Source organism: Pavona decussata, unplaced genomic scaffold (assembly GCF_977016875.1).
Source record: "Pavona decussata unplaced genomic scaffold, jaPavDecu1.1 SCAFFOLD_92, whole genome shotgun sequence".
Classification (NCBI taxonomy): Eukaryota; Metazoa; Cnidaria; class Anthozoa; order Scleractinia; family Agariciidae; genus Pavona; species Pavona decussata.
Window position 1 is genome coordinate 1,144,290 of NW_028145509.1, and position 26,850 is coordinate 1,171,139.

Sequence of the window (26,850 nt, forward strand, 5' to 3'; positions counted from 1 at the left end):
GTTAGGAAAGAAAATGGTCTTCCCTTTTTCTTGAGACAATTATGGGCAGTGGCTTAAAGCGTACCGTTCGTAATACGTTTTGCATCACAAAGGAACGCGAAGTTCATTGTTATTGAAAACTACAGACTAGAGTAAAGTAGAGTAGAAAAACAAACTAACAAACCAAAAAAAAAAAAGCATGGCTTAATAGTCTGTAAAAAATTCAATCGCGCGAAAAGATCTTCACAAGTGTCCGATATAAGGCGGGCGTTATAGTCGGTGTATTTGAAGCGGGTATATTGCATAAGAAATAATTATAACTGCTAAATTCTACAGACAATTAATAGGTCATTTTTCTTTATCGAGAATAAATAAATCAATGATGTCACCGACAAGACTTTTTCTTCCTTTTTTTTAATAAAAAATGGTAATTTCGAACACTTTTGGCGAGAATATGAACAGGAAGGCTTGAATAAAAGTCTCGCTAAATCTGCTAACCAATCGTAAAGCAAGAAGACCAAAACTTAACATTTTTTTGACGTGTCAAATCCCGAATTAAATCGAAAGGATTCTCTTCCCTCAGCCTGCCACAAAGAGGCGAAATAGAAAACGGGTTGCGTAATATTTCTGAAGGAGAATGACCATGGCTTCGTTTTGGAAGGAAACAAAAGAAGTCAAGCAGATTAAACGAAGTTTTCTCAACGCAAATTTAATTCCGATACCCAATCTCAAAATCATTATTTTTTATTTACGCAGGTTTGCGTTAGTAAAAAAACAAACAAAGAAACAAGTGCATTTTTCAGACGAAACCGACTAAACTGAGTTGGCCTATATACAAGTAAATTGACCGTTTATACAAGTAAATGGAGAACAGTATAATCGTTTGGCTTTTCTTATTCATTTGTCAAATTGAGTGGTCATTTGAAGAAATGTGACCTGTCAAATGTCGCCAAACAAATACCATACAAATTTCTAATTCTGGGATTACGTCACCCAGACCCATAAAAAGGCTATAATTTTTTCCTATTTTTTAAAGCCTTTTACATGGCTGTAATCTAACGACAGAACCTCAAACTTAGCAAACTGAATAATTTTAATGTGATCTTTCTTGTGATGGACTCCATTTTCAGATTAAATAAAAGAATTTAAAAACTCGTCCCCTTTTTCCATTTAAACTCCGGAACGGACATTTCAACTTAATAGTGCCCTTTAAAAGTCGGAATTATATCCTGAAACTAAAAAATTTTAAAACCTAAGAAAAATTTATTGTAAGGCAGCAACCAAGCTCTTGAAGCAAATCTATACATTTAGTGCTGGGTAGATAATGAAAATGTAATTAAAACTAAAAGCCTCCATGTAAATAAATCAGTTTGGTTTTCTTTTATTGTCCCATTATACAGGTGCTTTATTCCATTAAAAAGATCTTGTTCAGTAAGATATCATTTTAATGTTGTCAAGCCGTAAGTTGTCAACCTGAAAGATACGGCTTTTAACATCTACTAGTATCGATATCATGCACTCGCTCATCCATTGTTTACATTTATTTACAAATCCATTCTTCACTCAGAGTGGTGACTTTGGTAGGGACAGCATCACAGCATAATATGATACAATCACCCCAACAATCTGAAAAATTAAATATGAAATAACTAATTGCGTTCGAGACCATAGCTGAGCTAACATAGATTAACCGGACTTCAACAAACAATATCAACCAACACACAACCACGAAAAATTCATCTGCACCTGATAATAGTAATATTTCACTAAAATCCATTTTAAGAATAAAAATACAATGGATTTACATAGGAATAAAGGTAAATACGAACGTTCCTTTGCAAGCCCAGCAATTCATCTGATATCGGGTAAATTGACGATGAATGGCTATAACCAGGGTCCAAAACATGCCCTTTGCAACAGGGCAGTTAGCAGTTGCTATACGTTTGGCTCTTAAACGGTCAGTTATTGCAGAATAACAAATCTATATATTTTACCGTTAAAGAAAGGGACTTTGTAATGACTGTCAGTCCTCCAATGGATAGGCCCTTTGGTTCGCCTTGTAAGTTCATCATAAACATCAAGAACTGAAACAAGATTATAAGCAAGCCAAAAAAAAAACTTTTGTTAAACGTTATCACTGTAGCCAACCACGAAAAATTAAACGTATTATTGTTAATGTAGTCATACGCGACAAGACGTTTTAAGGCTGCAGGCTTGGCATTAAGAACAAAACAGAACATCAAAACCTATATTATAATCTCGAACAAGTCTGGACCAGAAATGTTGGACATGGAGACGCCTTTGACCCATAATTGTTCAGTTGGCAGCCTTGGAAAATGCTGCTTGTGGTCTGTCAGCGAATAGAACCACAGTAAAACAAGTATTTGAAAACTGATTATTTCGTTCAACTAGAGCTCGAATCGAGCACGTTGGCTTTCTATGCGGTTGATTCTCCTTCCCTTATTTTTCCCCTTAATTTTGTTAAACTTCGTTGCATAGAATCTAATAACCAAAGACAGTCAATGAATGTTCGCCAAGCTGCCTCTGTAGCTGTATTGCAGCTTTGCTGTAAGGGGATTAAAGACGTCTAGTCAATGTAAACACAATAAATTTTTCACTTTTGCTAGATTGACAAGTCATGCAAATTCGAATATTAAAACCTGTTAACCAATGTTTAAAACTTATTCACATATTACAGTGTAAACACCTCCCACAATTACATTGAAATAAAGTGGAAAAGGAAAACAATAGAACCTTTCCTTCGTCCTCAGTTGCAACTGGCAATGTTTGCAAAACTCCTTGAATACCATGAGCCTGACAAAAAAAGCAAATTAAAACACTACGCAAACATTTTTAAAAACACTGGAGAGACTATAGAAGTCCGAGATGGGTATGACGGTTCTTGAAAGAGATGAAGCTGAAGCGAGATAGGAGTCATGATACTACTGAAAAATCTTCCAATTTGTTTCTAGTACTCACAACGTAAAATTAAAAATCAAAACAAGGTTGAGTGCACAACCGTCTTAGCCTTCCTAAGAGAAACCTTTCTCGGTAGTTGGCCATCACCATACTGACTTCAGCAACTACCTTCTCGTCTCAACTCAAAATATTTCTCCTTTCACATGATTCATATAAATTAGCTGCGCCGAAGAGGTGTAAAGTAAAATGTAAAATATTCTTTTCCTGCAGTATATTTCTTACCTTTTCGCTGACTCTAGACCCAGCGATCATGATAACTGCTAAGAAAGCTGAGGAGGTCAGAAGCCAGAAGAGGTTTATAACAAGGGCTGCAGATGTTCCTTCCTGCCGTAAATTTACATTAACCGTTTGGTAAAAATTGAAACATGTAACTGGTATCAAAAACGTAAAAACTTCAAGAAGAAGAGGGGAAAGCATGCTGTCCGCCATCTCTACCACTTGACAAAGATGCTGATGCTCTCTTCGCAGGGTAGCTATCCCGACTAAGTTTGAATGTGGCAATGACATTCGTTTGTGCAAATCATCAAAAAGTGTTTCAAGTATGAAACAAGAGATACAGAAGAAAGGAAGAGGAAGTATCCAAATACAAGAACCAAAAGAAAGAAAGAATAAAGAAGTTATTCTGAAGCCAAACCAGCTATTCCAAGGTTCTAACTTTCCAATGTTCATTCCCAAAGCTACATCGGTCAAAATTGTACCAACCATAGCAGCTACAGAGATGGGAAAAAACAGAATCAAGTACACTCTTGCCTTTGATTTGATCTTTTCCAGGAAGGCGCTTTCAATAGGGATCGCGATTACTTTGCGAAGAAAGTTCTCGAAACGAGTCTTTCTCGTAACAGTTAATGGCAGGATAATCAAGAAAGTTGTCCCCATCAGTGCGACCAGAAGGCACCAACTAACAAACATGATAAGGAAATAGATATCACCTCCCAGAAAAATACTTATCAAAGGCATCACAAAATCAAACCACAAGCCAACGACTACAACAGCACAATAAAACCGGGAAATATAACTTTCTTTCCGTCGACGAGGAGAGGCCTTCATGAAATTGTTGAGGGATGTGTTCCCGAAGTACACGCCAAAGAACTTCATTAATCTCAAAAGTGGTTTGTATGCTTCTTCAACTGCTTGGAGAACCTCGTCGTTCACCTGGTCATCATCAAGACTTGAAACTGTTGGGCTGAGTTGGGTTGCAACTGATGTTGGGTCTTCGAGGTTATCGTTTACGCAGGATTCGTTAGGTACGACCCGAGAAGGCATTTTTACGAGCGTCACGGAAGATCACAAAATCTAGCCTATTAGCCTATAGTAATGTTTTTTGTGTTATTTAATATATTTTAAAATGTTATGAAATTTTAATGACATTTTTTATCGTGTGTTTCTAACAGCCCAAACCAATTCCTGCTTAAAAATAGATTTTATTGTTCTGTTATGTATTGAAATTAATCTGTCATTGTCGTGGTTCTATATCATGCGAAGTCACTTCTACAATTTGAACCCACTTTTTGACACGCTGGACTTAATAACAATAAGAAATAGCAGAGCTATATTTTCCCGATATATGATATTTGGCAATGATGACACTTTTAAAATTTGTTACTGAGAGAGCTTCTCATTTTAAAATATTAGTCGTATAAGCAAGTGAAATAAAAGAATACATATTAATTATCTTTCCGACCGTTATTGACATCCTTTCTTGCATTTATGATTTATTTTATTTAGCGTTATTTGTTTAACAGCAAATAACGACGCCATGTCACTAAAACTAAAACTACGTTCTCTTGAAGCCCTCCAAAAACTTGATTTTATAGAGACCTGAAATATTTACACTATAAAGTTAAAACGATAAGCTCTTTCATAGGGTATCGCACCAAAGTTATGTTGTCCTATGAATATTGAAAGTTGGTGATCAATATAAAAGATAAAAAGTTGATGAGAAAGCCAAAGATTAATTTAGAGGACACCAAATTAATTTTTTATTTGAATAAAAGTTAATAAACTAACTTTTCAGTGTTTATTATCTCCCATGTTACGCAAATTTTAATATCTATTGGGAAATTTAGAGAAACAATAATAAGAAAGGAACACCTGTGTTGGCCAAAACAAATGCAAAACAAAGCAAAAAAAAAAAAAAAAAGAAAAGAAAATTTCATTTTTCCCTCAATTTAAACAACTGAAAATAAATGTAGTTCTCTACATTCAAGTCGGGAAAAAGTCAAAATAAATGATTAATTCCTAACGCTATGCAAAAAGTAACCGATAAATATTGAGGCATTTCAATCGATAGTCAGCATAGATGAAATATTTAATCAAGAAAAGCCTCTGGTGTCAAGAAAACGCAATCAAAATGCCTAATGATCTGAGGAAGTGTCATGGATGTAATTGAAAAGCTTTATACTGTTATTTGAACTGTGTATTAATTAAAGGTTTTGCCAAGGAGAACTTATCGATAGCACTGTGATCAGCAAAACTTTAGAGCATCAGTGTTTTCCCATGATCAGTGTGCACTATTTAGTTTGTGTAAGTATGATTTTTTTTAGATAAATCGTAAAGCGTTTCAGTTCATATAAAATAAAGGAGTAATCTAACAAGCAAAACACAAAAAGCAAAAAACTTCTCAAAGGTACAATTGTCTTTAGTTGGTGATCAAAAGAAAAACAATTATAATAGTAATAATGTTAAAAAAAATTAATATGTTATGGGAATATAGTTTGGGATTTTCATCCTCCTTTTCTTTTCGAGATTTTTGCTCTGAGTCTCCTGTGAAGAAGAAATGAAATATTTAATATTTAATATTGTACATACGTCTTAAGCTTGAAAATAACAGCTGTGTTTTCACAAGGGGAAAGTGTTGTTTGTAATAGCCTTTATTTCAGGTATGTTAATATTAATACCAGTGTTCGTTGTCAAATCTGTACACTACATTCCATACAATATACATGTAGTGTACATGGCATGCATGTAGATTCAGATAGAAATAGCTCCATGCTATAGCTACGTACAATGTACTCCGAGTTTACCTGTATGTTCGTGTTGATTCAAAACTAAAAAACAGCATGAAGTACAAATATCAATAGAAACAATAAGGCAACAATATTAGAGGCCTTAATTGAAAAAATTAAAAATAGGCATAATTTAAAGGCGAATGAAAACAAAGCCTTATTCACTAATAATTTTTAAACAGGAAAATGAATCTTACTGGTTTTATCAATTTTAGGGCCACTTTGAAGAATGCTTTCTGATCTTAGCATGGCTTCTCGCGTAAAGCCTGGAGAACTTTTTGTGGTCAAGACCAACGAAATTTCAACTTCATATTCAGTGGAAACAACGATGAACCATAGCTCTTTGGATGAGTCAAGTCAAACAGAAGAAAATGTCAACAAAGAGCTGCTTCAAGCGGTAGAAGGAGTGTACAGCCCCGTTCTTAAAACGATGAAATTTTTTGGCGCATACTTTGGCGATGCAACCTTCAGTCGTTTAGTGCATGTGCAAACCCGTGGTTCTTATAACAAACAGAGCTATGTTTCTAGGTTTTTTTGTGGTATAATTGTTTTTGGTTTGTGGTTGAATTTCGCTTTACCCTTGGTCAGTATATTCTTTGGAGGTCCTATCTATCTCCTTCTATTTTTCGACATGTGGTGTCTTTTGGTCGCATTAAACGGAATAGTTTGTTTGATTGTGCTACCTTTGACAGATTCGAGAAAATCCCGTTTTGAAAACTTTCTCTCTAAGGTAATGTTCATCCATACAGGGAACATTACCTTAGAAACTGTGAAGTCGAAAATGAAAACATATCTGAAAATATTTCCTGTTTTCCTACTTGTTAGCATAGGAGGAGCTGTTGTACTGGAAGCTACGGGTATGGGCTTTGGATTGTTTGAGCCTTGGAACACATGGTTTGGCTTTAGGATAATGAGTGACGTCTTTTTGGCTATTGGTGTTGGTTTCTGGTTGCTTCCGATGATTTTTTTCTGCATTACATGCCTATTGCTGGAGTCACTTTTTGATGATTTGTACAAGAGAATGTCTTCAATGGATCTCTCGGCTCTGATAACGGAACACAACAAACTGTGCGAGATAGTTGAACTTGCTGACAGTGTGCTTTCTCCTCTTCTTTTGATGTTTGTTGGTTTGTGCATTCCATTCCTCTGTTTTGCGCTCTATCATATGGCTGATTTACACGAACGAAGGACCTCGTTCCTCGCCGTTAGTATCCTCTGGTTCCTTGCTTCGTCAGCTGTCTTAGCCGTTGTCATGGTATTCGGATCAAGAGTAAATGAGAAGGTAGGAATAGGAAACCTATACAAGTTATGTAATAACTGATCTACAACCCGCGGCGCGCGTTGGTATATAGGAGGATAGATGGACCACGGCTATGTATAATCATCCCATATCAAACAACAAACGCGAGTGAAATAATCGTTTTATTTAAAACAGCCAAGAAATAATGCAAGATCTTACTGATTTCATTTTTGTAAGAACGACCAGAAGACGATCTAATGACTGTTATTTCTTGTTAATGGTTTACTGACTGATATCCCATGGTCTATAAAGCAATAACGGAAATGTCATCTTAGACATTCTTGGGTTACTGTTGGGTAATAGATTGTAACCTTCTAGCTAATAAGACTTGCATCGACCTTCTTTATCTATTGTTATGTTTAAAGCAAAAATAGACAAGCATAACGTGGAATTATCATTTAACACAACCAAACACGAACTATCGTTTCAAAAAGCAAGTATCACGGCTACTAAAAAACCCCAGAAGACTCGCGTGTGTTTCCCAAATCTCCGAAAACTTTTCAGGTCAGTAATTCCCCCTTCCCTCCTCCACCATCAACACTCCACTACTCCAAGACTGTTAAAGGTATAACAATAACACTTTTAAGGTTAATAGTACCTTCAAAGACATATTCCCTGACATAAAAATAGCATCATGATTGCGATCTTGGATTTCTGGATTCCCCCAAATCCTCAGTAGCCCAAAATGGAACAAATAATAATCTAAACCAGTAAAGTAACAGTAATACGAGATGAAAAGAGGTAAATTCCAGTGCGAAAATTAATTTATCTTCATTCAAGAGGGATTGCTTATTTTGGGAAAAAAAAGGAACTGATTGTCAAAATTTGGCTGCCATGGTAACATCAAAGTCAATGAACACTGGTCGACCACAAATTGTTTTCAGATGAATTTTGCAAATCGTCATGAAGTTTCATGTTGTTCAGGTTTGCTCAGATATCATAAAAGATATTCAGGTTCAAAGTCCTCGCGCGCAGAATCCACCCTCGCTCCCCTCCAAAGACAGGGTTAAGCAGGGCATTGAGCTAGTTTGCACCCGAAATTTCTAACAATCAATAGAAACGGACTTGAAAAATACCTTTCCGGCAAGAAACTCCTTACAAGATTTGAGAAACGAACCGCCGGAGCTGATCGGGTATGAAAAATAACGTTTTCTGGTACAAAAAGGGTAGCTTAGGGAGTAGGCGCGCCTAGAATATTCCTGGTAAATATTTCTAATGCCAAAATGGACATCATGCTTCTTCCTTCCTTTCTTCCTTCCTTCCTTCCTTCTTTCTTTCTTTCTTTCTTTCTTTCTTTCTTTCTTTCTTTCTTTCTTTCTTTCTTTCTTTTTTATGAGTGACTGTCAATCTCTTTGAAACAACAAAGTTGGCGTTAGCATGCTTTCTTTTCATTATTTGCTATAACCACTAAATTGAAAATCAATATTAAGGCTTATTACAGGCATTTTTTTTTTAAATTTTTAGGTTCATAGCATTCAAAAGATTCCAAGTGCATTTCCAGTTTTAACAGCGGATCAAGGGAAGGTACGAGCTCAGCGGCGTACAGCCGCCCCGCGATACGGGTGTCTTTAATTTTCTTATCAATGTGGTATTAAGTGACTAGGAGTCTTTTTGCTTGTAGGAAAAAAAATCGAAATATCAGTTATAGAAATTTTTCTTGTGTTAGATACTGATGTTTATGATGTACCTGATGCAAGTTCAAGGAGAAGAAAAAGGCCTTTCAATTGGAGGATTGACTGTGATTACAAAATCACTTTCTTTAACGGTAATGTCCAGATTTCCTTTTTTCTCGTGCGCGCTTAGCGTTATTGGCATGTGTATTCTATAACATTACGTAAGGCACGGGAATTGCATCTTTCAAACAATTGCAGATGGTGGAGCTGGCCAAAAATTCTACGAATATTATTGCAGCACATGTACACTGTTGTGATCCATTGTGATGTTTTGGGATAATAATAATAATAATAATAATAATAATAATAATAATAATATATAATAATAAAAATAATAATAATAATAATAATAATAATAATAATCATAATAATAATGATAATGATAATGTTCCTCCGTCATTTCCTTACTGTCATTTCCTTACTTTTCGTCATTTCCTTACAAGAAAATTGTCATTTCCTTACAGTAAGGAAATGACAGTGTCATTTCCTTACAACAAAATTGTCATTTCCTTACAGTAAGGAAATGACAATGTTATTTCCTTACAAAAAAGTGTCATTTCCTTACCTCAATTTTGTCATTTCCTTACTTGTAAGGAAATGACAATTTCATTTCCTTATCACAAATTGCATTCTCCTTACATTGTCATTTCCTTACAGGAACATTTTTCTTTTTGATGGGGAATCATTAATAAAGACACTAGTAGCAAAGACTTACCTGTTTGTAGTAATTTCTGACTAACATTATCTTCATTCAGTGCTTTTTGTTAAAATTATGGCCCGTTTCAAATCAACAATTGGTCAGCCTTTATCCAGTTAGATGCCTTTATTTACAATAGGTTTTCTCGTTCAGTTTTTGGCAAAAGTAAGAGCTGATATCATTGTAGGCCCTGGCAATAAATATAGACTAATAGTGAAATACTTTGGATGTGATTTTATCAGGGGCACCCAACGGATCGTCTCGGTAAATTATCTGTTCGAAAGGCCCTTAATCCCCTATAATTTTCAGTAGGGAATTTACACCTCGAACGTTCGTGATATAGGAAATTTAAGGCCTTATAAGTGTTTTTGGATTGATAAAAATGTCGTTTCGGATACCGAAAAAAGGTCAGCTAAGATTCTCGGAAAGGAAATAAGACCTAAGGTTTTCGGAAAATGGACAAAAATGCCCTAGAAGTTTCGAAAAGAATCAAGTTCCCCTAGAATGACCGAACAGATAAAAATATTATAGCGCGGCCTGAAATGAACTTACAGAGCTTTAAAGGTACTCCAGACAGCCTAAAATAGCGTTTCAAAGGATCTAATAGAAAACTGTCTTTGGGTGCCCCTAATTATATTTTACACAATACAACTAAATAATAATTGCAAAGCTGTGCCTAAATGAAATCAACAAATTAAAGTTATAACTACTCCGGTATACGAACATGACAGTTAAATGGCTTTTTCCGCGCATTCAATTAATTGTTATAACGGGCAATCTGAGGTGGAATCTTTTCCTTGTCCTCCAAAAGAATGAAATAATTTAGTAAAGCCAAGATAAGCCAATGAAACGTAATGCAAGCACGCTACTGGGGGCATTGCATATTGGCACTGTCACAGTTGGAACCGAACACTCGGGCAGTTGAAAACCTTGCAAGATTGGATACGTAAGTTTCTATACCCCAGTTCTTAGTGAAGGGTTTTGTTTTACTGAAACTGATAATAATAAATTTGATAAAAAAGAGAAAGGCAGAGAGGTTGTAACTGATGTCACGGCGCTCACCAACAAAAGAAAGAAAAAGAGCGACAAAGACGGCAATGTTGGTACGGAAACCGAATCTACCGACTGTTCTGAGAGTTAGGAATCTATGTCAAAGAGTTCCGAAGACGACCCTGATTACGGCCCTGCACAGGAAAAGGTTTTTCGAAAAGGATCAAATAGACGCAGACGACATGTCAACATTCGGCTCAGATTCTTAGGGCGTTGAAATAGAAGCAGCAAGCCGAAAACGCGATGCTAAATGGGAGGACTGGCTATTACCAACAAGCCGAAATGCACCGCTGTCTTCGAGAGAAATCCCTTCGCCAGTTCTATAGGTTCCAGCGTCATATTGCGGGTGGGGAATCACCTGTCGCACAAGCACTTAACAACACGAGGCAGGTCCATACTATACTCCAAGAGCTGGACTCACATGGAACAGGTTTGGATTGTCTAGCGCGCGACAAGTCCTTTGACATTTGGGACAAGTGGGCCAGTCCAAGACTAAGAAAAAAACCCTCAAAGGAACCACCATCAGGCTCTAATTCCGTTCCTTGGAGAGTTTTTCCAAGTGGGTCAAGGAATATAAGAATCCAATCGAAGACGAAGACGAGCAAACAGATAGCAAACTGACAAAGAATGGGCTACTTTTTTGTCGCTGGTCCCTTGGGAGGCCTAAAACATGTCTCAGAGGACGTTTTCGGACACATTAGAAGCTTTTAAAAAAATATTTTTCTTGCGACCGAAAATCGAAATTTTTCTAAAGGGTAGGACCAGGGTTTTTGGTCAAATATTACCAAATTTTAAGTCGGCGTTTTTCACTTGTGGAGTAGGGATCTCGGTGTATCATAAAACTCCTTTGGGAATCATTTTTAAATGCAAATAACGCCCTGAAAAATACTTTTCTGTTTAACTCTCATCCTGACTTTATCTATTGAGGGCTATTTCTTTGTCCCTGGTCCCTTGGAAAGCCTAAAAAGTGTCTCAGGGGACGTTTTCAGGCACACTGATTTGATTGGAAGCCTTTAAAAGAACATTTGTATTGAGCCCAAAAATCGACTTTTTCCAAGGGGCAGGTTCAGGGGTTTTTGGTCAAAAATTAGCCAGTTTTGAAGTTTGATCATTTCTGTGAAGTTTGAACTTTGTTAAAATAAAGAAGCATCTTTTTTTGCAAAGGTATTCATACCCGTTGAATAGATGTCAGTTTCATTTAGATTTCATGTCTCCATCTTTAGCTCTAAGGGATTTTTTTATGTTTGCACCTTTAAGTGTACACCATTGTTCCCGTCAAATGTCATTTTTGTTAAGACACATAGGGGCGAGCCCCAGTACTCAAAACTGGCATCCTACTGGTTTCTATTCTAGGCACCTGTTAACCCTTTCTAGGCCGGGGGGAGGGATTCTGCCCGCTTTGACCTTGAACCTTTATAACCTTTTTAACTTTTTTAACACGCAAGCAAACACCACCAAACTTGGGAACTATTTTGGAAACTTGCCTGGAAACAAATCAGTATGGTGGGTAAATGATCTTGACATTTGACGTTGCCATGGTAACCAAATTTTCACATTTTTTACAAAATTTTAGCTCCGCAATTGCTTGGAAGGATTATTTTTCAGAGAAGCATAGTAATTACGATTACATCATTCCAGTATATATCAAAAAACAGGACTTTTCAAAAAAAGTAAAATCTTCCTGACCATGATATTCTGAAAACTGTCATTTCCTTACCTAAATTGAGACCAATTTCTTTTGTAAAAAGATCAGAAATGAAAAAGAAGCCACGACATTGAGGCAAAGCTTGCGTCTCCTTCCGTGAATACTTATTATGGTTGTCAACTCAAAGTTCTCTTTCACAGGGCAAAGATATCAACCAACACAGTAATTGTCATTTCCTTACAATTTTTACAGAAAACACAATTACCTTTCCTTCGCTGTGAAGCCATTCCTTTGCGACAAATGCTAGATTTCTTTGCATGGCCTTTAGTTGTGTATGTTTGGCTTTCAGCACCTACTATGGTGAATTTATATGATTCAAATTCAGCACGGTGGAGGGATTTGTACTTGTGAGTTATTTTTGGTTGAAAATTGAACACCTAGAGTGCTTTGCAATGCGAGAGGATTGCACTAATGACAATTAAGTCTTATGTGTCAACGAATGTAGTATTAATAGGCAACAACAAGTCTTACATTTATAGGTAGGTCCGAGTACTTGAGTGCTCAATACCAAAAAGATACACGAATGTAAAGTTCCTTGAATTTAGACTAAAATTGTCATTTCCTTACCTTTAAAAACAAGAAAAAAATTGTCAAAAATTTGTTAAACGTCTTAAAGTGCTTATTTCTTGGCTGGCACTTTCATTTGTCCTAACCTTTCTTACAAACAAACGGGATTTGTTTATCATCCAATCTGAGGTTCATTCTGAAGAAGGAAACGATATTCTAGAAACTGTCATTTCCTTACCTATTGAACATTTGGTCTTAAAACTTTCATTACTTCTGTAATACTTGTGCCATTTACATGTTAACTTCACGAAATGTAGCATACATTAACAGCTATTATGTCACAAAAGACCAGGCGTTATCATCTATTTTTAGCCCTTTTAGAGACATTTAACTCAAAAATGGCAATTCCGTCTTGAGGTTGACTTCGAAACCTGTACTAGACATTATACTTGCACCAGATTTTTTGCTCGTCAAAAGGTCGCTTTTCTGAAACATGGATGATAACGTGGGGAATACAAATGAAGCTGTGGGGAATGATTTTATCATTTGTTAAGCAAATTTGCAAAGTTCTAGCAATTTTTCTTCCTAGATTCCCCAATTTTCGTCATTTCCTTACCTTTTGGAAACTTCAATACGCCATTTCTCGGTGGCAGTTAAAGCAACTTTGCTGTTCTTTTAGCACAGATAACAATGGCACCAGAAATTTGCTTTGTGAAAAAACTAGGGGGTTCCCATGTAAAATGCACATTTTACAAGCGATTTTTTGATTATCATGAGAAAGGTAAGGACATGACTTTTCAGGAACATTATAATGATAATGATAATGATAATGATAATGATAATGATAATGATAATGATAATGATGATGATGATGATGATGATGATGATGATGATGATGATGATGATGATGATGATGACATAATCTGAGAAGATTCTACGGTGTCCAAAAATATGTAGGGACCTTGATCGAGAATCAGGGAACACCTTGTTTTTCTGTGAAACTACATCGCTCTGCGGTCAATTGCGATCAATCATCATGTGAATAATTTCTGCGATCCTACTATCGCCTACCATCGTTTGCGATCCAGTACCAAGCTTTACAAACGCGCTCTTAATTGGGTGACTGTGTGCCCTGTGTGCCCAGTAGGTTTTACAAAGTTGTGAATCTCTTTCTTAGGAGACCGAACTGTATAAAACTTTTATATTCTCCAGAAGTAAATTATACCAAACAAGCGCCCACATTCATTACTGTGAAAAACAAAACAGGCTAAAAATCTGAAAGCAACAGCCCATATTTTTTTAAACATTATTCAAGTTTATGAATTCATACTGTTATTTTCTATATTTTCAGATTGTTGGAGTCATCATTTCCTATTTTGCTGTGATGCTGTCTTTACCAAGTTAATTGCACATAGTAATGTCTTTGTAAGCAAATCTAATAAACAATTGCACTCAACGCTATAATCGGCGACGGCCGACTGCGACATACAGCGTATTAATTATTGCCATTTATTTCCAACCCAGTAAGAAATGAAAATAGGACCAGATGAAGATAGTATGCCATACAGGTCATCTTTCGATATGATCTACGATTTGCACAACCCTCGTCCCTAGGGACGGGTCTTCGCTATATTCAAAATGGCGGTACAGAGAATACCCCGGTACCCGTTGCAAAAATACTCCACAAATCGTAGAGTATTTTGCCATGGGACCATTGATGTTTTAGGATAAAATGTATACAAATATATTAGTAACGTTACCACAAAAAATTGACAGATCTGTTACAGAAAAAATACAAAACAAAATGGCGAAAATGGCGGTTGTTATTGGATGGTTTACTTGACAAGTACTATACATCGACAAAGAGTTAATTCTTCGTTTATGAAAATTAAGACAATTAACGGGCCCTTCACAAACTGAAAGAAATACTGCTTACGTTTTTTTTCTCGAGACTCGAAGTCAAGAGCTTGGAGTATAACCGTTCGTTATACGGTTTGAACCTCAGACGAACTCTGAGGTCGCTTGCTTGCTACAGACTAGAATCTCTGTGAACGAAAGAATGGAGTTCCTAAGGGCATATGTGCCGCTGTTAAGATCTCTTGGGAGCCAAAATAGGAAGCAGTAATTTTGAATTTCAGATTCATTGTCCCCCGAAGAAGGACCAGAGATACGGTTCGAAAATTTGGGAAACTTTTTTAAGTTTTTTAGATCAGTTTTAAGCCCCTATTTAGATTTAGCAATTTTAGACCAGAGTAAAGTAGAATATAAAAGAAATCATAGTCCTCAAGATATACTCAGTGACTTTTTAGCATGACTTTATAGTCTGTAATATATAGTTTTAAGAGCGCGAAAAGGTCTTCACTGAAAGAGCCTTCTAACAAGTCTCTATAGTAGTCAAGGTATTTCGAGCTGCTACATTGAATATCTAGCTGCGAAATGTATCAGTCAAATGCAAATGCCATCACCAAAATCGTTGCTAGGTGTAATTTAAACAAGTTGTGAATGATTTGCTGTTGAATTAAACAAAACAGCTATTTAAATATTATTTGCTAAGTAGCTTTTGAATATGTTTAACTTAACAGCTATTCAAATATCTCGAACTGTAATGTTCATCAACACGTAAAAACTAAAATGTTGTTAAAACAAAACTGAGCCATTTTTTTTTTCATTTTAAATGATGTATTTTCTCGTCACAAAATTTGGTCAAACTCGTCAATAATAGGCTGCTTCCGGTATATATTAAAATCTATCATGTTTATTCATTTCTGTTGTTGTTGTTGACCTCGACATCGAGTTTTAATATTTCGGAAGGAGCTTACTGTATTTGTCTGAAAGTTTTAACAGGGTTTATCCGAAAAGGTACCCAGAAAAGGTTCTTTGATACCGTGTTCCAGATTTTATTTCATGCACCATTAAAAATCTCATTACCTACACTAATCAAAATCAAATAGTGTCTTAGTTGAGCAGTCATTATCTATCCAGCTAGGTAAACGTAAGCTAAAACTGTGATTTTTAAAATAAAACACATCATTGCGTTGGATTATTCTTCTCTTATTCATGTGATTATTCACACACATTAGAAGACAATACTGGGATATTCCAAACGTAAGGTGTGTTAAGTTGAATTTCAATGTCCATTTTTGTATTTTTAAGCCGGGTGGGTGGTTGTGGATTTGTTTTAGGTATTTCAGCTTAGTCCTGTTTTCCATGGAATTTTGATCCCCCTTTTCGGTCACTACTTCATTCGTACTTTGTAAAGATGACCTTTCTCCTAACTATCATCGGTATTTGATCGTTACTGAGATCACAGTGATCGCTTTTCCTTTCTATTAGAGGTTCCGAATTTAAACAAGATCTAGGTCAGATTAGTATTTAAAAGTAAAAAATAACTTATTGATTCAGTTTTAGTTTCTTTAGAACCAGCTCACACTCGAAAGTCATGAAGGTAAAGTTGTAGAATTTTAGCCTTTAAATGGCAAAATAATATCACCACAACACATACTAAAAAGGCGACCTGCGACGAAAGAAAAGTTTCATTTGTGAATTTGTCGAAACGATATTTTAGCTCATTAATTAACCTTTAACAGCAGCGTGAGCTTCCTTAAAAACCTGGAATTCTGTCCCATACTCTGAACTGTAAAATTTGAAATATCCATCCCTGAAATTAGAGGTGCTCGAAATTCGTTTAAAGGTTTGTTTTAAAGAAGGAGATTGTGGATAGGCTTAAAAAATGAGCAGCATACAGTACATATACTTATATTCCGTAGGGGAAAGTTTCGGAGAGCTGCTTTGGTCTTAGATTTGGGAACTTATCTTAGAGGGTCATTTTTCGGTTTAGCTGGTAATCACAATCTTACCAATGTTTCGCATATACGATTTTTCACGCCATATTTCAAACCTGACTCCTGATAAATTTACCTATTTTCAAATCAAAATGCCCCTCTACAACGCTTTCAGATTGCTAGGCGATTAAACCCTCTTCTAGACCAAAATCATCGAAATATATTACCCAACAGGCAATAAAAATTACACTAAACAGTTTGGCCTGCATAAAAATAGATCCTTGTCGTCTTTCCGATTAAGCGTCCAGCTTAAGTAAAATATAGAAATAAAAACGGCCTGATCGTTTCTTCAATCCATTCATCTACACAACCAGCCACAAACCAATCAATCAATCAATCAATCAATCAATCAATCAATCAATCAATCAATCAATCGATCAATCAATCAATCAATCCATCCATCCATCCATCCGTCCGTCCGTCCGTCCGTCCGTCCATCCATCCATCCATCCATCAATCAATCAATCAATCAATCAATCAATCAATCAATCAATCAATCATTCAATCAATCAATCAAACAATCAATCAATCAATCAATCAATCAATCGATTGATATTTCAGTTAATACGTTCAATCAAGAATTAACCATGCACGCTTAACCGTTTTATATCAATAGAACCAAGAATGGCTTGCGAATTGCTGATTGTTTTTGCGTTGATGCTCTCAACCAGTACAGTGGATGGAATGGTGATGGGACCGGCGAAAGGTAACTACAACAACAACAACAACAGTCTTTATTCGTGCCCAGAAATTATGCAGTGTTACATAAATTCAAGAAAGAAAAATTGCTAAGGAAGAGAGCACAGCCACTACTATAAGCACATGTACATTACCTTGACAAATGAAGCACAGTGACTACTGTGATACACTTCTCAAGCATAACAATTTAAAAGGCATGGCATTTATTAAAAGACCACCATACTGGGTAATGGAATAGAACTTAAAGGGCAGTGTGACCTATCAGTTTTAGTATCCCTTTGCGGGGCCAAACATATTTGAATAGGTGGAATCGTTCAACTGATGAATAATGGTTCACATTCATTAACAATAACTCTTCTAGAGCACAGAAAATAGTAGTTATTATGTTTGGCTGCGGATGGCTAGGATGGAAACGGCTGGCAAGTTCTTCTTGTATATTTTAGGGAAGTTTCCAAAAACCTATTATAGCTTATCACTTTCTTCACGGCGTTCTTAGAGCAATTTCAAGTTTGCAAAAAGGTTTTTCGTCAAATATTTGAGCCACTTAAGAGTGCCTGACTGTAACTTTCGAGAATCGCTGGCCAAGCTTGAAAAATCGAAACTCCTGATAATTTGCCTGAAGTTTACTTTTGGGGAACTATCTTCGAAAATATTATTTGAATGTTCTGGAAATTTTTAGTTTTCGAGAATTTTGGAGAAAACGAAATAACGGGTTTTGCCTCATTAATTATGCAAAAATCTCACTCAAAATTAGCCAAGTTCAATACGCTTGTGTTGAAACAGTACGCAACGCTAGAAAGCGAGGTCGGTTTTGAATAAGAGCATAACTCACCTACTTTCTATCAATGGGGCCTATGTAAACTTTTGTAGAACTTTGGAGGGTTTTATGGTTCTTTGAAAAATTGACATTTTGAGGACTTCGCGATGAGGCGAAAATTGAGTAAGTTTGAAGGTTTAAAATGCATCTTGGTATGTCAGGTATCGACTCGAGAGGAACATTGTGATAAAGCTCGGGTCTTCGTCTTTAATAATACGAAATAAAAAATCTGGGCAATCAATGCACGCGCTGACGAAAACCAAAGTTAGCGAGGCTTCGTTAACAAATTTGCATAATTCGCAACTGTTGAGAAAATGCTATGTTGTGGCGACTCGGTGAAAACATTGACCCAGGCTATCTTCAAATGGTTATTTTACCCCACATTGCATTTGTCTGTTTCTCTTTCTTGTTTTAATAAGGTGTTAGAAAAGGTCGGGAAAAAAAAGCGTGATCGGAAAAGAAAATATTCGTCAAATTCTGGTGGGAAATTTGCATAATGCAAATCTTCCAATAAATCTTTCTGCAAAGGAATCTGATTGGGAAGGTTTCGTTAAGAGACCATTTGACCGAAACACCCCACATAAAAGGAGTCAAAACAACGTTTAATAATTCGATTTTAACCAATTATTGTCGAATCTTAACCTTTAAATTAATAGTGCCAAAGTGATACTCGCTATTGCGTTATCTGCGTCACGTCAGTAGCTGTCGATAAGTCTTAGAATATAATGCCCACAAACCTGAACTTGTGCTGCGAAATTGCTAATTACAACAACTAGAAAAAAGACCTTTATTTACTGGCATATGAGTGGTTTTGATAAAAATAAAACGTTCACATGACACTTGAATCACGTTTAAAAGATACATGCTTGTCAAATGAGATGCGAAAGTTGGACACAGGGTCGGTCAAAGTGAATATTTTTCATTAAATCAAGTTTGTTTACTGGAATGCATGCTTTTTCAAATAGCTAGTCCAACCTTCTTCAGTGGCCTTCCAAATAATGATCACCCAGAATTGGGTCAGTCAAAAAAGCTCTCAATTCGTGTTGTTTGATACTGTACCTTCGCAAGTGACTGAAAAACAATGTCAGCTGGCACGCCATATTTTAACGTAATTACTGGTATGAAATATCACACATGCACGGATACACGCTCCAAAACACCTGTGTGCCAATTTCCGTTTAACAAAATAATAACCTACCTACAGTCCACATTGGCTGTAGGGCATGCATTTATCTTTGTCGAATGCCAACAACAGAAACACGGGTATCTCAGTGACACTGTATACAAGCAATGTCTACTGCATACATCACAGTTAGCCGAAGCTCTATGACCTTTGTTTGACCTTAATATTTTGAGGTCACGATGAGTGTTACGCAATGGCGTAAATTATAAGGGTTTGTATGGGAATTTACGAATGTGTTTTGGAGTCGAAAGTAAAGGGCATGAATTGAACAAAAATTGCTTACCTTGTCTCCTTGATCTCTTGCCAGTGTTTGTGCGCCATATTTTGGCCATTTTAGTACGATTCCAGTGGGTATTTAAAAGTTTGTTGAACATTTTCCTCGCTCTATATCCTGCTATATATGCCCCCAAAAGGTTGGTCACTTCAGTAGCAATAGTTTTCGTTGCAACGTCAACAATGAGGTCAGTACAAAGTCTGAGTCGCAGACAAAGGACTGCGGACCACGGACTTGGTATAAAAGAGAAACTAAAGTAAGCGGAGGACTTCGGACTACGGACTACGGACTACGGACTACGGACTACGGACTACGGACTACGGACTACGGACTGGGTTTAAAGGAGAACTGAAGTCTGAAAATCATATTTTGCTTGTATTCATTCTCAGTAAGTTTAATATGTATCAAATCAAGTTTCGGTAGTTGTTTTTGTCCCTTTATTGTTTTTTTTTTTAGAAACAAAACAAGGACTTGGAATAAAATAGTGAGGATCGACAGTGCAAACGTAAAATCTTGCTTCATATCAAGCTTTGCGTTTAATTTTTGGTAGACAATGGCAGTGGATTAACTTCCTTTTATGGGCATTTTTATTGTTTGCAGCTTTGAGGCTCTTTTGTTTCTAGAACAAAAGCTTGAAAGAACCGACGCTTAGCAAATTTACGACCGCGAGATTCAAAATCTTCGTTGATGACCAGATGTTGACAATATCACCCTTCTCGGGGGTGGGATAAGGGAAATGTCGCTCAGAACAACGACAATTTTACTGGGGTACGGAATTCGATTTTAAGCTGAAAGGATCTCTTTGCAAACATATGAATTGGAGATTACATATGTCAATCTCAAAAAATGTAACAGGGTTCTTGAGGAATTTAGTTACGAACCACTTTCAGTGCAGTAGTTCCACTAGTGTATGTATAAATTGAACGCTTTCATGGCCGTTGTGCATTGTTTTCTCGTCTTTGTCTCTTAATCGTCAACAAACCGTTAATTGACACAAAATTTACTTTCCACAGTAGAGGCGCGTGCCGCCAACGTTTGTCGAGTCTTGTGCGCAACATGAATGAAATTCTAATGATGACCTTTCTTCAGCTTGTTCTGCGAATTGCTTATAAAAAGTTACCGACCTATAACATTTTTTTAGCGCAACTGAGCTTCTTTGAAATTCGCGCTTAGTTGACTCCATTGTTTTCTTGTTGTCATGAATGATCAATGAGTACTAGTTATGCTAATGTAAATGGTTACAGAGACGCGTGCACTTAGCAACAATCATTCCGCTATTGTCATTTGACAAGAACCATTTCGCTCACGCAATCAGAAGAGATCGTCGAGAAAGAAGTTTCATGTTCTAGAAAATTTTTTCGAAGTTTAAGATAGAGAAGGCGCCGAACGTACTCTACAAACGTGGACCGAGGCATTTTGAGGTAGAGCAGTCTGTTATTTCTTTGCCACTCTTTGAGGTGTACGACCAGCGTATTCGCCATGGCTGGGTCAGGCCGAAACATGCGCGCTGAAGAGAGCCGTCATTTTAGTTTTAAGCATTCATCTCAGGGTTCGATATGGTGAAAACTGGCGTAATCAAAATTGCAAAAGGATGTTTGATGATCATGATCGTGATCAGCCAATGAGCCCACGTGCACAATCATCTAGATGTCGTACATAGACATGTATGCAGTAGACATTTCGTGTATACGGTGTCACTGAGATACCCGTGTTTCTGTTGTTGACATTCGACAAAGATAAATGCATGCCCTATAGCCAATGTAAGCTGTAGGGCGTGCAGTCAGTCCATAGTCCGTAGTCCAAAGTCCTCCTATCCTAATACGAACTTTATGCCCACCCCGTGGTCCGCAGTTCTTCGTCTGCGACTCGTGTTTTATAATGACTGCGTTGTTAACGTTGCAATTTATTTCAAAGTATACTATTGCTACCAAAGTGACCACAATTTTGGGGATATATATCTATAGTGGGATATCGTATATAGAGAGGAAAATTTTCAGCAAACCTTTAAAAACCCACTGGAATCGTACTAAATGGCCAAAATATGGCGCACAAACACTGGCAAGAGATCAAGGAGACAAGTTAAGCAATTTTTGTTCAATTCATGCCCTTTACTTTCGACTCCAAAACACATCCGTAAATTCCCATACAAACCCTTATAATTTACGCCATTGCGTAACACTCATCGTGACCTCAAAATATAAAGGTCAAACAAAGGTCATAGAGCTTCGGCTAACTGTGATGTATGCAGTAGACATTGCGTGTATACAGTGTCACTGAGATACCCGTGTTTCTGTCGTTGACATTCGACAAAGATAAATGCATGCCCTACAGCCAATGTGGACTGTAGGTAGGTTATTATTTTGTTAAACGGAAATTGGCACACAGGTTTTTTGAAGCGTGTATCCGTGCATGTGTGACATTTCATACCAGTAATTACGTGAAAATATGGCGTGCCAGCTGACATTGTTTTTCAGTCACTTGCAAATGTACAGTATCAAACAACACGAATTGAGAGCTTTTTTGACTGACCCAATTCTGGGTGATCATTATTTGGAAGGCCACTGAAGAAGGTTGGACTAGCTATTTGAAAAAGCATGCATTCCAGTAAACAAACTTGATTTAATGAAAAAATATTCACTTTGACCGACCCTGTGTCCAACTTTCGCATCTCATTTGACAAGCATGTATCTTTTAAACGTGATTCAAGTGTCATGTGAACGTTTTATTTTTATCAAAACCACTCATATGCCAGTAAATAAAGGTCTTTTTTCTAGTTGTTGTAATTAGCAATTTCGCAGCACAAGTTCAGGTTTGTGGGCATTATATTCTAAGACTTATCGACAGCTACTGACGTGACGCAGATAACGCAATAGCGAGTATCACTTTGGCACTATTAATTTAAAGGTTAAGATTCGACAATAATTGGTTAAAATCGAATTATTAAACGTTGTTTTGACTCCTTTTATGTGGGGTGTTTCGGTCAAATGGTCTCTTAACGAAACCTTCCCAATCAGATTCCTTTGCAGAAAGATTTATTGGAAGATTTGCATTATGCAAATTTCCCACCAGAATTTGACGAATATTTTCTTTTCCGATCACGCTTTTTTTTCCCGACCTTTTCTAACACCTTATTAAAACAAGAAAGAGAAACAGACAAATGCAATGTGGGGTAAAATAACCATTTGAAGATAGCCTGGGTCAATGTTTTCACCGAGTCGCCACAACATAGCATTTTCTCAACAGTTGCGAATTATGCAAATTTGTTAACGAAGCCTCGCTAACTTTGGTTTTCGTCAGCGCGTGCATTGATTGCCCAGATTTTTTATTTCGTATTATTAAAGACGAAGACCCGAGCTTTATCACAATGTTCCTCTCGAGTCGATACCTGACATACCAAGATGCATTTTAAACCTTCAAACTTACTCAATTTTCGCCTCATCGCGAAGTCCTCAAAATGTCAATTTTTCAAAGAACCATAAAACCCTCCAAAGTTCTACAAAAGTTTACATAGGCCCCATTGATAGAAAGTAGGTGAGTTATGCTCATATTCAAAACCGATCTCGCTTTCTAGCGTTGCGTACTGTTTCAACACAAGCGTATTGAACTTGGCTAATTTTGAGTGAGATTTTTGCATAATTAATGAGGCAAAACCCGTTATTTCGTTTTCTCCAAAATTCTCGAAAACTAAAAATTTCCAGAACATTCAAATAATATTTTCGAAGATAGTTCCCCAAAAGTAAACTTCAGGCAAATTATCAGGAGTTTCGATTTTTCAAGCTTGGCCAGCGATTCTCGAAAGTTACAGTCAGGCACTCTTAATTGGCAAAAATACAGCAAAATTGCCGTGACAGTGCCCCTTTAATGACCTTAACTCAGCCCTGGCTTAAAGTTTGTTACGATTCAGTTTCTTTGCCAAAATGGGAGTCAGAAATGGGCCGCCGAGTTTGCATATGGCGGCTATCACAACGTTTCTCTCATTGTATGGAAATGACTCCAATGAATCTGTCCGGAATGGTCGACATCGATATGAAGTTAAAGGATATAAGTTAAAAAAATAAATCACCAAACTGTTTTGATAAAGCAAAAACCTATTCAACTGAGGGTACATTTGGTGTTTTTGTGATAAAATTTACAACAACTGTTTGTTGTTTATGTTGTTGTTTTTATTTAGGTTGTATGGAGGGTACTGTCTCATTTGATGATTGTGGACAGAGATGTACGTGTGTTAGAGGACGCTTGGTGGATTGTGTCCGAATTAGAAAAGAATTCACAACAATGACACCAAAAGAACGGAGACGTTACATCGCAGTCATTAAAAAGGCCTCCAGTGACCCACAGTTCAAGGACAGATACGACAGCCTAATCATTGAGCACTATAACCTATTTGAATCAGGTCCGGATAGGAAATCCTTATAGATAAATATGTCATAATGAAGATAACAGTTAAAAATCATTTTTATCGAACACTACATGCCTCAGCCATAGCGCAACTACCTCAATTAGAAAATATAGAAATCTTCCAATGGCAAATTGAATGGTATAAGATTCCGTTCTTTTATATATGCTGTAAACAAGCCGTGAGTACTGAGTTTTGGGTAATAAACGGACGCCTTAAACAAATCGATAAAAAAGTAAAATATACTTAGAAGGTGTGCTTACAAAAAGTGTTAATCAACACTGTTACATTTAACGGTTAATTTTAAAGTCCATAGGTTGCGTTTACATCACTGACTGGATCTCGTTTTGTAGCTAAGTCTTCAACGAGTCATCCTGCTTGAGTCTAACTACAGTTGCTTCCTATTTTTCGGATCACCGGTTATAAGCGTAAATTTTCTATCTATAGTTACAACAAATGTAAAAGCGACCACATAACCAAAAGTGTTAGTAAATTGATCTCGGTCTTTACCATAGTTAATTATTTTAATGAGGCTGTAGCTATGAGTGTGGCATGATCAAAAGTTGTTTCTATGTGAAGACATTCGTTTTTGTAGTCCATCTATTCATGATCAAGTATACACATCTTTCGCTCAAAAATGCGATTCATTAGTTTGTCTCTTATCTTTGTGATTGAACTTATATATCTCCTCTATCTTCTTCTTCAGCCATTCACGACAAGTCTTTCTTCCTTCCATGGCATCGGTTATTTATACTGCGTTACGAGAACCTTCTCCGTGAAGTCGACTGCAGATTCACGACAGCTCATTGGGACTGGAGTGCTGTTTCCAGTGACCCATTTGACGCGACGTATCCAAGCAGCGTTTGGTACAGCAGCCCCACCGGTTTCGGGGGAAACGGAGAAGGATCTGACAATTGTGTGCAGTCGGGTCCATTCAGAGAGAGCAAATTTAGTCTCGTGCCAATAGAGGCTGGAGATTCCCCTGAGTGCTTGCAGCGCGATTTTGATGGAACAACCCCGGACAGGATAGCAGTAGCAGAGGTTCTGAAATACGGACCTGAGAACTTTACAGATTTTGAGCTAGCGCTTAGGGTGGACCTCCATGGTACAGTCCATTGCGTGATCAGAGGAACAATGTGCACCCACGAATCAGCGGCCGCTCCAGAGTTCTTCCTTCATCACAGCTTTGTGGACAAGATCTGGGACACCTGGCAAAAGAAAAGCGAGTATCATGGGAATGTTTTCTTTTCGACAGTGGATGAGGTCATGCCAGGCACCCAAATCTTACCCAAAGAAGTCCTCGATCAGAACGCACTGCCAGGAGGTGTAAGAGTGGAATACAAGTTGACCAAGAGCGAGATTAAGGCCCGGGAAAAATACGATCGTAAGCACAAACGGTTTGAATTCATTGTTTTTCATTGTTGTCCCAAGGTAAAGATTTTGCAAGAAAAAGTGAGCGAAAATCTTGTTGCTGCTTTAACCAACCATTTGCTATCGTTACGTTCTGGTGTGAGCTCATTATTTCGAGATATTGAATATGGCTCAATCACGTGATGTCACCCTTTTATATCCTTAATTTTTTTTAAAGAGGAAACGGGTTCATTTAGTGGATAACCTTGTCCTTTAACTTCGTAGGAAGTTATGTGCATGTGTGATGCATGTGCATGTGCATGTGCATGTGTCCAACCCCAGCCTTTAATTTCCAGGCATTGTCACGTCTCTTGTTTTCCTTCGCACCAGACTCGTCTTAAATGAAAAAATTGTTTCTAGAACTTTTAATTGGTGTGGTTATGAAGGAATGACTTTGAAACTGCTTCTTTTAGGCATGAGTTTTGATGAGCTCCGACGTATCCAACGCCCTCCGTTCACTCCAGCAGATGACAGGGTCTTCAAGTTGTTCTTCGTGTCGCCCTCGGAGATAGCAAGAGCTAAAGTGTTGCAGAAGTTACTGGAGCCACCACGTTTCTCTTCTTAATCGTGATGGATATTTCTCCCACGTGATGACAAAAAGGGTATTTAGGTAGCCATTAAGGTGTAGGGTGGAGTCATTTTCAGCGCACGTGTAATCTTTCTTGGTTTGTACCCGTTAAATGGGTTCATATTGAAATAAAGCTCACTGCGGCGGAACAGCGAATCGATTTTTGTGTGTTTACTTTATTTGCTCTTTCTGCTATCGTCGAAATTAGTCTAAATGACGACAATTGCACTTTATACCGAATTAACAGGCCGGTATATAAACAAGGAAACAACCCATCAGGCTAACGGATATGATATTCAAAAGACGTCGCCTACAACGTAAACTAAGTGAACGGGCCATTTTTTACAGCGAGGGTTCACTACTATTAACGAATTGCGATAATTTATCCATCCATTCAATGTTGTTTTTCTCATAGGTGCTTTGGAGTCATCTCCCCAGAATTTTTAGTTGCTTGTCCGAATTTCAAATCCTATTTTCATTGCCCCTTGCTTCTCCTTCAGAAGCAGTGATTATTGCCATGTTAATGGAGACTATAGGTGAACTTGCATGAAGTAGATAGACGATTTATCAAAGAAATCCGCCAAAGGATACCAAATATTTGCGTTCGACGTTCGGGAGAACGCATACTATTCGAGTCGCTTCTTTCTGGATGCTGTGCGATTTCAGGGTTTGGGCGCCATCTTGGACTGGCTGACCACTCGCCTCGATTTCCTTTGAGGGCCTTGAGCCCACGTAGTAGCCAACTTCAACTGTCCAGTGTTTGTGT

The 26,850-nt window shown here is 37.2% G+C and overlaps 2 protein-coding genes across 3 annotated transcripts; both read left to right on the forward strand.

Moving 5' to 3' along the window:
* The first annotated feature begins 6,033 nt into the window (after positions 1-6,033).
* On the forward strand, positions 6,034-15,643 carry LOC146473757 (uncharacterized). 2 transcript variants are annotated; one of them, XR_014866261.1, is made up of 5 exons: positions 6,034-7,245; positions 8,728-8,787; positions 8,930-9,028; positions 14,247-14,942; positions 15,154-15,643. XR_014866261.1 is itself a non-coding variant. In XM_085117597.1 (4 exons), exons 1-4 carry the CDS (start codon positions 6,193-6,195, stop codon positions 14,298-14,300), a joined length of 1,266 nt encoding a protein of 421 aa, XP_084973723.1. In that variant the 5' UTR covers positions 6,034-6,192; the 3' UTR covers positions 14,301-15,643. The 2 variants fall into 2 exon arrangements, 1 of the variants encoding a protein (XP_084973723.1); XM_085117597.1 differs by having other exon boundaries at positions 14,247-15,643.
* Positions 15,644-16,378: 735 nt separating this feature from the next.
* Positions 16,379-26,351, forward strand: LOC146473758 (uncharacterized). Its single transcript, XM_085117778.1, has 4 exons — positions 16,379-17,443; positions 23,882-24,103; positions 24,813-25,490; positions 25,930-26,351. Exons 1-4 carry the CDS (start codon positions 17,362-17,364, stop codon positions 26,079-26,081), a joined length of 1,134 nt encoding a protein of 377 aa, XP_084973904.1. The 5' UTR covers positions 16,379-17,361; the 3' UTR covers positions 26,082-26,351.
* The last annotated feature ends 499 nt before the right edge of the window (positions 26,352-26,850 follow it).